At 42.1% G+C, this 13,403-nt stretch overlaps 2 protein-coding genes across 2 annotated transcripts; both read left to right on the top strand.

The window, feature by feature from the left end:
• The first annotated feature begins 449 nt into the window (after positions 1-449).
• LOC114353789 (multidrug resistance protein pgp-3-like) lies at positions 450-1,597 on the top strand. Its single transcript, XM_028305899.1, has 2 exons — positions 450-1,212; positions 1,374-1,597. Exons 1-2 carry the CDS (start codon positions 958-960, stop codon positions 1,581-1,583), a joined length of 465 nt encoding a protein of 154 aa, XP_028161700.1. The 5' UTR covers positions 450-957; the 3' UTR covers positions 1,584-1,597.
• A 116-nt stretch (positions 1,598-1,713) lies between these two features.
• LOC114353788 (multidrug resistance protein 1A-like) lies at positions 1,714-12,952 on the top strand. Its single transcript, XM_028305898.1, has 20 exons — positions 1,714-1,863; positions 2,516-2,687; positions 2,785-2,915; positions 2,998-3,222; positions 3,296-3,421; positions 3,494-3,697; positions 3,836-4,006; positions 4,427-4,616; positions 4,789-4,856; positions 4,947-5,111; positions 5,306-5,410; positions 5,806-5,967; positions 6,408-6,611; positions 7,316-7,557; positions 8,311-8,470; positions 8,786-8,875; positions 9,482-9,586; positions 10,063-10,269; positions 10,597-10,743; positions 11,753-12,952. Exons 1-20 carry the CDS (start codon positions 1,777-1,779, stop codon positions 11,948-11,950), a joined length of 3,159 nt encoding a protein of 1,052 aa, XP_028161699.1. The 5' UTR covers positions 1,714-1,776; the 3' UTR covers positions 11,951-12,952.
• The last annotated feature ends 451 nt before the right edge of the window (positions 12,953-13,403 follow it).

The raw sequence follows: 13,403 nt of genomic DNA, 5'->3' as shown, positions 1-13,403 counted from the left end.
TAAGGTACCTGCTTGCCAAATTTCAAGCGTCTAACTTAATCGGTTTAGATTTTTCATACAAAAGGATTTTCCCGCTAATGCCCGTTCCCGTGGGAATTCCTAAGTATCCTATAACCTGCCCAGGAGTATGAAGAATAATTGTAGCAAGTTTTGTTAAAATCCGTCGAGTAGTTTTTGTTTCTATAAGGAACATACAGACAGACAGACAGACAGAGTACAGACAGACAAAAAATTTACTGATTGCATTTTTGGCATCAGTATCGATCACTAATCACCCACTGATAGTTATCAACCGACTTCAAAAAAGGAGGAGGTTCTCAATTCGACCCGTATGTTTTTTTTTGAAAATATATTTCATGTACAGAAATTGACCTCTCTACAGATTTATTATAAGTATAGATGAAACTCCTTTTGGTTTTAGACGAGTAATCAACTCGAATCTATGGCATTATGTTCATGTCAGAGGTGTCAAAGTGTCGTGACGTGAAACCACAGCGTGAAACTGACGATAAGTTGGGTTTATTTATAAAAACACTTTACATAATAAACAGACACCTTCCTCTACACTTAATAAGTGCGATATGTAACGCAATACCTTTTATGTTATATCAGTATTTTGTTTACCAAGTAGTAAAATGGTACGCCGCCTTGGCAAAATAAAAAATGAAGTTTACAGGTACTTTAGGGCTTATGCACAGGCTATTCTTTATCTCGAAAATTATTGAGTTGTCCTGTGTTTTAACTAAATATTTTTACAGCAATACCACGGATAATAAATCAGATAAGACAGCACCCAATATATCTTACTTTACTCTGGTAAGGTTATCTTGAAATATTTTTACTTGAAAAAGTAATAAACTGGAAGTTGATATGCAAAAATAGTGAATGTAGATTTCTCTATATAATTAGGTTTAAATTCTCATCTCATTTCAGTACAGATTTGCCACAAAATGGGACATGCTACTGATAGCTTTGGCTTTATTAGCTACTATAATCGCGGGGATTACCCTCCCGTATGCTATAACTCTCGTAGCCAACGTGTTCCAGACCATGATATCCTACTCCAAGTTAGCTCAGGCTGGCACGCAGGATGATGAAGAGTTTCTACGGTCCATGCACGCCTTTGGCGTCCATTATTCCTGCGTGGGAGTCGTTTTATTCCTGGGTGGATATCTGGGAACAGCGCTCATGAAAATCACGGCATTAAATCAGGTTCATGACATTTTTTTCAAATTCTGTTGTATTCATATATTGAAAATATGCAGGCGTCCTTAGTTTTCATAATATGAACATAACTTTTACGGAGTAAAATCGTGTGTCATTAATATTATTGTTGTATTCTCGTGTCTAATTAAAATATTTTTTTATTCTAGATTTTTAAATTGAGGCAAGAATATTTGAAGTCTGCGTTGAATCAAGATTTTGCATATTTTGATTTGTATCAAACTGGCGATTTTTCGTCAAAAATGGCTGAGTTAGTAACTAAGACCATAATATTTTGTATGAAATTGTTGGTGTTTCAGCCTTTGCTGTTTAGCACTTACTGTATTTTAATTAACTTGAAACGCAACGAAATCCCCTAAAGGTAACCACGACGCTTAAAACTAAATGAACCTGGAGCTGCATCTCAAAAACTCTACATATTAACTATACCTAATTAAGAATGGTTAATTAGTTTCCATTTTCATCAGTGACGTGATCAAAGTCGAAGAGGGTATAGGTGATAAGGTGGCCGCCTTCGCGTACAGTTTCACCATAGCCGTGGGTTGCGTGGTGATGTCCATGCTCAAGGGCTGGAAGCTGGCTCTGCTGTGCCTCACCACGACACCCGTTACCTTCTTACTGGTGGGCCTTACTGGCATGGTGCGTATCTGATTAACCTTTTTCTTTCGACTGGAAAATGCATGAACCTGCATACTCACCAGCCCGGGCCCGGGGGAGCCAATGAGATATGTGGGGCTCTCCTCGCCTGAAGGACAAGACTTACCCACTAAAAACCAGTTGGGGTCCCTCTGGCTCTGGTCGGTATCTGATCAACCTAGCTTCTAACCATTTCCAAAGTGATCGGCTTTTCTATGGCTTAAAAATGAAATGAGGCCATAATTATAACTCAGTCCTCGTACACATAAAACGATACGACGTCGCGTCGTGCTACGACATGGCATTGTTACACAGTACGACGTCATATCGTGGGAATCTACTAGCTACGGCTTATTCCACTATTCCCCGTTAACGCCAATTGGAGCCTATAATGTTAAAAATAAAATCCTAAGCCTCCTCAGTTACCACATTGTAAGACCTTCCATCTCAAGAAGTCCGTTTGGCTAATCTTGTAGGTAGTTGTAGACTTTCGTCCCTTCGTCTCTCTTTCTACGTCTGCTTCGTGGCGTAGGTACTCACACAAACAGCTAAACAGACTTTTTAGCATTTGACATTGAATACCTACCTGAAAAAAGAAATGAATTGATTTTGTTTTCTTCATGTTGTGATACTAAAAAACAATTATCTTGGTCAGATAGGCAATCGTCTCGGCAAAAAAGAAGCGATGGAGACAGGGCGAGCTAGTGCAGTAGCGGAAGAAGTATTGGGATCGATTCGCACTGTTTACGCATTCAGTGGCCAGAAGAAAGAGCTCGAGCGCTACCGTCAGCCTCTCGCAGAGGCTCGCCGCATCAACATCAAGAAAGGTCCATGGTACTTCTTGCTGTTTGTCTTATCAGTTAGTTTATTTGCACCATTTTACATACCAGTAAATCCTAGAACATAAAATCCATTTTTTTACAGAGTTCTTCACTGGCCTTTCGATGGGATTGTTATTTTTCTGTGTATTCTGTTCGTACGCATTGTCTTTCTACTTTGGCATATACCTAGTCATTAACGATCCGAAAAATTACAATGCTGATGTCATGTTTTCCGTAAGTAAATAAGCGTCCGGTAAGCAGCAATAAAAAACGGAAAATCATTAATCGGAAAATTCCAAAAGCTCTTTTTATTTAGGTGTTTTTCGGGATAATGACGGCGCTAGGAAACTTTGGAATGGTGGGATCTTTGATGTCTACGTTTGGATCAGCTCGCGGAGCGGGTGCGCAAATATTTCGGCTTTTGGACAATGTTCCCACAATTAATCCTCTTCAACAAAGTGGGATCACACTGGACCAGGTCGAAGGAAATGTGGAGTTGAATAATGTGGTGTTCCACTATCCATCTCGCCCTGAAGTGCCCGTTAGTACCTACTTAAGTATTTCTATATCTTCAAATATTTAAAAAAGTAATCTGAAATGGTTATTTTTATAAGGTGTTGAGGGGTGTGAATTTGAGCGTATCTCGAGGACAATCGGTAGCTCTGGTGGGCCACTCCGGGTGCGGGAAATCTACCATCATTCAGCTCATATCTCGCTACTATGACGTCATCGACGGCAGCGTGAGTTACCATAACCGGTATTTTTAGGTATTGGGCAAACATTCGTTTTAAAGATCTACAATAATTTTGCAGGTGTCTATTGATGGGAATGATGTGCGTAAGTTGTCAGTGCAGTGGTTACGAAGGCAGATTGGCCTCGTAGGTCAGGAGCCTGTTCTGTTCAACTCCACTGTACGTGAAAATATCCGCTATGGGCGGGAGAGCGCTACTGACGACGAAATCGAAATAGTGGCGAGGCAGGCGTATGCGCACGCGTTTATAATGAACCTGCCCAAGGTAATGTGTTGGCAGTTTTGGCACATTCAATTCAAATATTCCTATTCCTCAAAATATTGATTAATCAGATTCCGATTACTGGTATGGTAGGCTTGTCACTAAAATCAATAATCAATAAGGAAAGGTGTTCTTCTTTAGGGTTATGACACACTCGTTGGTGAAAGAGGTGCATCCCTTTCTGGGGGTCAAAAACAACGAATAGCAATAGCGCGCGCACTGATCCGGAATCCGAAGATACTCCTTCTGGATGAAGCCACCAGCGCTCTGGATACTTCTTCAGAAGCAAAAGTGCAGAAGGCTCTTGATAAGGTTAGTATCCCAACTAATATTATAAATGCGAAAGTAACTCTGTCTGTCTGTCTGTCTGTCTGTCTGTCTGTTACGCTTTCCCGCTTAAACCTCGCAACCGATTTTGATGAAATTTGGCATAGAGATAGTTTGAGTCCCGGTAAAGAACATAGGATAGTTTTTATCCCGGTTTTTGAAACAGGGACGCGCGCGATAAAGTTTTTCTGTGACAGACAAAATTCCACGCGGGCGAAGCCGCGGGCGGAAAGCTAGTTAAGAATAGATAAAAAAGAAGCTAAGAGTTGAAGAATGAAGAATGGTCGAGGAAAGATGACTTAGTTTTTGGTAATACAGATTCTTCTATTCTGCTTTATCTTATTACAACCGCAGCAGGTACCATAAGAAATGATAAAGGTTGTAAAAAAGACACTTTATTCTCAGGCAGCTGAAGGCAGAACAACCATAATAGTAGCGCACAGACTGTCAACGATTCGAAACGCGAACGTCATATACGTGATGAAGGAAGGTCAGGTGGTTGAAAAGGGAAGCCACGAAGAACTGATGGCGATGAAAGGTCATTACAGCGAGATGGTCGCTTTACAAGAGCGACACGAACTTGGCGGTACCGAAGGTAAATTTTTTGATTCCATCATTCGGTTCCGTGGGCGATCGATTTTAAATTAAATTGGATGAATTTTGATAGAGACTATTGCCCTTCCAACCTGTGTGAATCCCCAACAGTAGTCATAGTATAGTAGGTATCTACTGTCAAGGTTCAATGAGAGATGCTGTTTTGTCCGTAGATACTCTTCCTGTTCGCGAAGAATCAATTATTTCTGAGCAGAGTTTAGAAGATGCATCAATACCAGATGTTAGTATTGTTTATTCCTTATTAAAAGGATTTACACGTGGATATTTTGATTAGTTAAGGATTCACTGATGATATTGAACAATATTTTAGTTATTAGAAGAGGACAAAAAGGCTGAGGCACCTAAACTGTCATTTTGGCGCGTAGTCCGCCTCAATGCTCCGGAGTGGAAGTCCATCACCCTCGGAAGCGTCTCCTCCATCATCATCGGCTTCTCAATGCCTTTGTTCATTGTGGTCTTTGGAGATCTTTTTGGAGTAAGAATCTGTGAATTTAACTTTGTAGGGTTTTATGACACTAATCTTTTAATAACGGGATATAAGCTCCTTATTTATTGTTATGCAGTCTCGTTATTTATTAAATGTTACTATTCTATCAGTTAATTGATTCTTCCTTCTAGAGAATCTAACCCCCTGTTGACTCTGGCTTTAAAAATGTTATTCCTTTACAGGCAATGTCCAATCCCGAACCTAGCCAATTGATGGAAAAAGTTAATGGAGTAGCCATTGTTTGCATTATTATAGGAATAGTAATGGGAGTTTCAAACTTGGTTGAAGTGAGTAAAATTTTACTTAATTCCATCTTGCTAAAAAGAAGTTCTGCATCTCAACTTGACAACTTGCGGAGTAGACCCTTTTATACACTTCGACTTTTTGGATCGATCCAAAAGCGATCCAGTATCAATCCAGTAACGATTGATACAATCGCTTCAAATCTTTATTAACAGCGATACAATCGCAATACAGTTGCGCGCGGCTTTTTTTGTATCGCTGCAAAAAGTCGCAATGTATAAGGCCCGGTTTCCATCGAAGCGGAGAGAGGAGCGACCTGAAGCTGAGCACAGAGGTGTTGTGGAAATGTCGAAATCGGATTGGTTATTCATTCCTCTCTTCTTCGTTTTGGTGGTAACCTGGCCTAAAGGACCTTAACTTTGGTTCCGTAACATTCCAGTCAACCACATTTGGGGTGGCGGGCGCGTATCTGACAGAGAGGCTGCGCGTCCGCATGTTTGAGCACATGTTAAGGCAGCACGTGGCGTACTTTGACGAGAGAACCAACTCCACGGGCGCGCTGTGTGCCCGGCTCTCGGGCGAGGCGGCTTATGTGCAGGGAGTTAGTAATCATAGATAGCTTTACTAGAATTTGTGATAGAGACAACGTCATTGAACATGATAATTTGTTTTACCCCAAATTAGGCAGAAATTGTTTTAACTATGGCGACTACCTAAACGGAAAAAAAAATTAAATGCCCTCCAAACTTAAACAGCTTATTAATTCCATAATCGCTTCGCTCCAGTGTTATTGAGTTATTTCATTCGGTGAAGTGATTTTAAAGTGAAAACTGACGCGAATATTACTTTGTATTATCAGCCAGCTTTTACTAGAGAGTATCAATTTAATTTTCTTTTGAGATGGGTTTCCATTTCCAAAGTTTTTCCTGCAATATCAATGTAGCTAAAAAAATAACAATGTAGTTCGTTTCGGCGAATTCTCCTCTTTAGTTAGGTACTCGTACGAAGAGTGACTAAAACAACAGGCTGTTTACCCACCAGGCAACTGGCCAGCGCATCGGAGTATGCCTTCAAGGCGTGGGCTCCATAGGGCTGGCGGTGGTACTGGCCATGCTGTTCGAATGGCGGGTCGGGCTGGTGGCTCTCTCGTTCCTGCCCATCATCTCTGTGGTCATCTATTACCAGGGGAAGGCTACGGGAGAAGAGGCCATAGGTCACGTGAAGACCCTTGAAAGCAGCACTATGGTATAACATTGATATTTATTATATTTCGTGTCATTTTTCATAGTTAAGATTCAAATTTATTTTTATGGTCTTTTCCGTTCATGTTTGTTGGTGGAAGTCAATGAGACAAACTCTTTTTCACCAATAGTAGACGTCAAAAAAGCTAAAAAAAAGTGTGTTCCGAAATAGCAATACGAGTTGCAAATTGTACTCCACACGCATTGCTATTATTCGGAACACACTCATAGTGATTTTAGAAGTGTGCACTGTGCAGCGGACATCCTAGTCAAATAAGCTGCCTAGACGTGACTCTGCCGTACCTACATTTTGTATTTCAATGGGGCATAATCATAATTGATTAAAAATAGAATTTTACATCCAATTTTTCAGAGCTAGAATGAAATGTTTTTGAAAGAGTTGTGTCGGAATTATTGGTGTGGTAAAAATCCCAAACATGGTAGAGGCCATCAGGGTTTCCCAATTTTTTTTGCACAGAACCCTAATTGATTATACTTTTTCTAGCGGAACCCCCGTACTACTCCGCCCGCACGCCCTGCCCCTCCCTTGTGCGTAAACAAGTCAGTGCGCGCGAACAACGTCGGTCAAGAAACGTGGGATAATATTTTTTACGGAACCCTTGCGGCCTTTCCACGGAACCCCAGGGTTCCGCGGACCACCTTTCGGGAACCGCTGCTCTACATAATCATAATGATCTTCTTCTTTAGATAGCAATCGAGGCGGTGTCAAACGTTCGGACCGTGGCGTCCTTAGGGCGAGAGCAGCGGATAATTTCGGAGTACGTCGCATTGCTGCAGCCGGCCTTAGCACCCGCGCGGCGTTCGGCGCACTGTCGCGGGCTTGTGGCCGGCCTGTCGCGGTCCATGTTCAACTTCGTCAACGCTGCGGCGCTGACCTACGGCGGGCACCTCATCGTGTCTGATGGGGTTGCTTGCGAACACATTCTTATGTAAGCTACTCCATGGACTGAAGTAGATGTTCATGATCATCATCATAATCATCATCACCAGTAACAGCATCTAGCATCTGGAAATAGGCATGTATAAGTTCTGGTAGGGCCCAAAAGATAAGGAGACATGTAAAGTGCCCCATAAGGGCTACCTTTTTCTTTTTTTATTATTTTCTATTGACGTTCATAAGTGCCACTTGTGGTCTAAACTGAATAAATATTTTTTGATTTTGATTTTTTGATTATAATGTACGGCGCTGACCTACGGCGGGCACCTCATAGTGTCTGATGGGGTCGCTTGCGAACGAATTCTCATGTAAACTACTATGGACCGAAGTAGATATTCATAATCATCAGCAGCATCAGCCTTTAGCATTCTACTGCAGTGAATAGTTTCGGAGTAGGTATATCGCATTGCTGCACCCGGCCTTAGCGCTGAGATCATCATCATGCACAGTTGGACATACACCTCCCCCAATAACTGCCTCTTCGGCTCATCGTAAGGCCCTTTTCACATGTCCCGGTTGCCGGCTAACCGGCGCCGGGTACCCGGTGGTGAAGTATATGGGCATGCCGGATTAATTACGCTGGTGCATGTGAAAGCTACGTACCATACTAAAGACATGTGAAAAGGGCCTTACTCGCAACGTCACAATGGCAAAAGATTGAAAAACTTCTTATTGTATAAGTTTAGTTAAGATTGAAAAATAGCCGGCACCAACTCTGGATCAATTTTGTCATTTTGTTCATCAGTACAACACAATCGTTGCAAATGGCGTCGGGCCAGGCGCAAAACGCGTTCACATTCGCGCCAGACTTCCAGCGCGGGATCGACGCCGCCTCCAGGATCATACAGTTCCTCAACACGGAGTCGAAGATTGCGGATCCTGCTGCGCCCGCTATCACTGATTTTGTTAGATCTGTTTTTTTACTTTGATTAAAACCTTTTTTTATTCACAAAGAGGAAGCTCTTGGCATATCTAATGGAAAGTGATGATCACAGACCGAGGATGGAACCGAACTTCACCCGGAATTATTGTAGAAATTCTTAAGAAGTGGACTGACTTCGATCCACCATTACTTAGAGTGTTATTGTGTGTTTGAGTTCGGAACCCTTACGGATAAATAGACCCTTTGTCTCTTTGAATCTTCCCCTGAAGTTTGATACACTTGGAGATTTTTTACAATAGTCATTTATTGAGCCATGATGACCATGTTTTTTTTACAGAAAGCGACTGGAGAGGCTAGTTTCAAAGGAGTAGAGTTCAAATATCCTACCAGACCTAACGTGAGAGTACTACGAGGACTGGATTTACATGTAAGTAAATTGACTTATCACCGTTGGTGGCCTGGTAGGTACTTCTTACCTACTTACACTCAGGTTTTCAAAACAAGCCGGCTTGTTACATGTAACTGCTAGCTGATAAGGCTGTTAACAAGAAATAAAAGCAGTTACGTGATTGTTTGATTAATAAAAGTAAGGAAGCAATGTATTGTTGGTAGGTAAGTACCTAACCACATAACTGCTTAAATTACATACCGCACTAAAATGTACCTAAGTGGAATTAAGGCTTTGGCTCCAAGAGGTACGAGTGGGAAGCACTATTTCCAGGACGGGCTTCTAATTCTATATTGATCTCTCTGCTAAGATCAAGTCTTTAGGAGAGTAGGTACTTAGTCCCTTTTCACTAAGATCGATCCATTACATTCCCCTAACATCGACATAAGATGCCACAGAACAAAGTTAAAATAAAGAACAGTCACTTAGCTTGACGTGCCATCGTTTGTTCTATTGATATTCTACTCTACATACAGCGTAACCTCGCATCGACGTCCTCTGCTGGACAAAGCAGAGCAGACCTATCAGATTTACATAGATTATATTGTTGTCGTATTATACTAGCAATAACTACATATTTAATAGGTGGAACGCGGGACAACTGTTGCCATAGTGGGCAGAAGCGGCTGCGGCAAGAGCACCGTTGTGCAACTGTTGCAGCGCTTCTATGACCCGGATGCAGGAGTGGTTGTAAGTTAATAAATAATAAATAAATAATAAAATATTTATTTTCATGAAAAGCTAGTTAAAAAGCATTTATGTTATTTGTGGCCTCCCCCTCGCCTCATTGACAGAAAGGGTTACTGTCGATTCGCCACAAAGTCGATTCGTCACACTTTAAAATTACTTAGTATATGGAAAGTAATAATGACGAAATTTATACATTACTTTTTTTTGTGACGTATCGATTCTGTGGTAAACCGACAATAACGCGACATTTAGGGGAGGTTATTAATATAAATTCGCTTTTCCTTGTCCCACCTTCAAAGAACACTATTATTTTATTATTTAGAATGCAGTATTGCACTATTGCATTGCCTAGGTACTTTAAATACAGATCTTTTTCTTAGATTCTATTGCAGCGAGGAGAAACAAGAAAAGCGGCAGTCATGTTGAATCTTCTCTAATAGGACCAATCTGTGTTATATCTATTTCCAATTATTTAGGCTTTAGATGGAGTCTCCCTCCCGAACCTACGCGTAGACGAAGTTCGAGCGAGCCTCGGATTAGTTTCCCAAGAGCCGGTCCTCTTCGACCGCTCCATAGCAGAGAACATTGCGTACGGCGACAACTCGAGAACGCCCGCGCAGCACGAAATCGTTGACGCAGCTAAGCAGGCGAATATACACAGCTTCATTGTGTCCTTGCCACAGGTATTGAAAAAAAGTAGTTATTAGCATGATATTTCTTTTTAACGCTCAAATGGAAGTTCCACACAAACCTCTCTGTCAATCGCTGTAATACAAAAAAGATCTACAGAAGTGTAGTAGCTTATCCAAAGATCGAGTAACCTGCCTATTTGGTGCTTTGGTGGAAACTGGAAAACTAATTATTTTTATGATCTCCCACGCAAGCTACAGTTCCTGGCAATGCTTTAGCTGCTTTTGCATGTTGCTTCATAGCAATATTAGCAATGTTTTAGTCGCCTTTGCATGTCAATAAATACCTATACTTTTCTGTAGAGTGCATGTTAATTTTAGGGCTACGACACTAACATCGGCTCAAAAGGCACCCAGCTATCAGGGGGACAGAAGCAAAGGGTGGCGATCGCCAGGGCGTTGATACGACGCCCCAAGATACTGCTGCTCGATGAGGCGACCAGCGCTCTAGACAGCGAGAGTGAGAAGGTAGTCCCAATCATTTGCATACAATGTAAGCTATTGATGACCCTAATAAACATACTTAGCCCAGGGGTTCCGGCAGAGAACAGGACCCCTCCGTTTTTCCCTTGGATGTCATAATAAGAGGCGACTTAAAGAAAAATATGGGGACATATCAGACATAAGTCTGCCCAACCCGTCTGGTCAGGGTAGGGAGTGTAGGCCAAGTCTTACATTTGGTTTTAGAGGATGGTTTTTCCGCTGTGGAGACAGCTCAGATGCAGTAGCTTGGCAAGCGAAAGTTCGTGGATTTAATTTCCACCAGATCAATTTACTTTTTCCACATTCCACATTAAGGTGACAGGAAGGCGCTGTATGCAGGCCACTACTAACCAATCAATCTGGAAATCATTTGGGGGAGGCCTATGTTCAGCAATGGACGTTCTGTGGCTGAAATCGGCGTTTACCCGTGGTACCCCCAACATGTCCCCCTGGTGGGTCCACGGGTAATTTTTTTTACCCGTTGTCCCACCGTTCTGAACAGTGTTTGCCAGTGGGTCTACGGGTAATTTATTTTAACCATGGTCCCACCGCACTAAGTGGCAAACATTGCTTGTCACCTAGCCTAGGTATCTATAATATTATAAAAAAATCTATAATTAATATAGAAAATAATTATAGGTAGGTACGGCACTATAATATCTTTATTTATACTATCTTCACATCACACATGTGGGTTAAAGTCACTCATATCCTTCTCGGCGTTTGATATTTCATCCCAGACGTAGGTGTCATGCAATGTTTGCCACTTAGTGCGGTGGGACCATGGTTAAAATAAATTACCCGTAGATCCACTGGCAAACACTGTTCAGAACGGTGGGACAACGGGTAAAAAAAATTACCCGTGGACCCACCAGGGGGACATGTTGTGGGGACCACGGGTAAACGCCGGCTAAAATGACGATTGTTTAAAGTTTTAAAATTTATTTTAAGATACAATTGTTAAAGCTAGATAACAGTACTTCTTCATACACAGATCGTGCAAGAGGCACTTGACGCGGCGAGCGCCGGGCGCACGTGCGTGACGATCGCGCATCGGCTGAGCACGGTGCGGCGCGCGGCGCTCGTATGCGCTTTGGCTCGCGGCCGCGTGGCCGAGAGCGGCTCGCACGCGCGCCTCATGGCTCGCCGCGGCCTCTACTACAGCCTGCACGCTGAAGCGCAGGACCACTGAGCCACCGACCCACTGAGCTACTGACCGACCAACCGAGCTACCTAGAGATCTAAAATAAAACAACATTCATTTCAGAACTCTCGCGTTTTCATTGTAGAGTTTATTTTATAACCTACCAATTTTGGTATGTCTCTTTGGCACTTCTAGGACAACGAGTGATTTAAATATCTCTGGGGACAACGTTATAGAAATCTTCCCGTTGGCCACTAGGTACCTACTGCTGGACGTGATAGCGACCCAATGTTTTGATATTTGTCGAATTATTTGGTGTTTAAGAGCCTAAGAGGTAATAGACGCGGCTCGCACGCGCGCCTCATGGCTCGCCGCGGCCTCTACTACAGCGTGCACGCTGAAGCGCAGGACCACTGAGCCACCGACCCACTGAGCTACTGACCGACCAACCGAGCTACTTAGAGATCTAAAATAAAACAACATTCATTTCAGAACTCCCGCGTTTTCATTGTGGAATTAATTTTATAACCTACCAATTTCGGTATGTCTCTTTGGCACTTCTAGGACAACCAGTGATTTAAATATCTCTGGGGACAAGGTTATAGAAATCTGCCCGTTGGCCACTACTGCTGGACGTGATAGCGAGTAGCCACCCAATGTTTTGATATTTGTCAAATTATTTGGTGTTTTTAAGAGCCTAAGAGGTAATAGACGCGGCTCGCACGCGCGCCTCACGTTTCGACCCGCCGCGGCCTCTACTACACCCTGCACGCTGAAACGCAGGACCACTGAGCCACCGAGCTACTGAGCTACCGAAATACTGACCAACTGAGCTACCAGCATAATAAAACAGCCTATTCATTTCAGAACTCTTGCGTATTCATTGTGGAGTTAAAAAGAGCTATAAAATTCCTATTAAGTTCGGTCTCTATATTAGGACAACCAATGAAGTATACCTGCCTGTATTCCCTGCCCTGGGAACAGGGCACACGCTCCCGTTGGCCCTTACTGGTCGACATAATAGAGACAATGTTTTGATATTAGATTTGATTTTTTTGATTTGATTTGATATTTGTTTTTGATTCTTTGTTATACCAGTTATACTTATAGGAAGGAAGAGAAATGACATTACTAAGCACTAGGTTTGTTTGTTTATTACTGTTATGAGAGTAACATAACGAAACAACACCTTATAGGTAATATGGGAGTAGCAGTAGGTACCCATTTATCTTCTTCGTGAAATGATGAGTTGGTAGGTACCTACTGCACCATTGATGCTAACAGCTTAGCAGTCTTCTTATCTGGAAATACAAACAGTTTATTAAATTAGTTTAAATTAGGGCTAATTTTTCAATCGTCGGATAACTTTTAAATCAAAATCAGCCCTTAGGAAGTTAACAATTTATGGCACGAAATTCTTCTTTATACCTATGAATGACGAAAATTGGAATCTGTTAAACTAAAGTTAGTTACGCAGGTACTACCTACGTTGTCTATAAAA

Source organism: Ostrinia furnacalis, unplaced genomic scaffold (assembly GCF_004193835.3).
Source record: "Ostrinia furnacalis isolate ACB-3 unplaced genomic scaffold, ASM419383v2 OfSCF1808, whole genome shotgun sequence".
Classification (NCBI taxonomy): domain Eukaryota; kingdom Metazoa; phylum Arthropoda; class Insecta; order Lepidoptera; family Crambidae; genus Ostrinia; species Ostrinia furnacalis.
The sequence above is the reverse complement of the archived record's forward strand: the minus strand, read 5'-3'. Positions and strand labels throughout refer to the sequence as shown.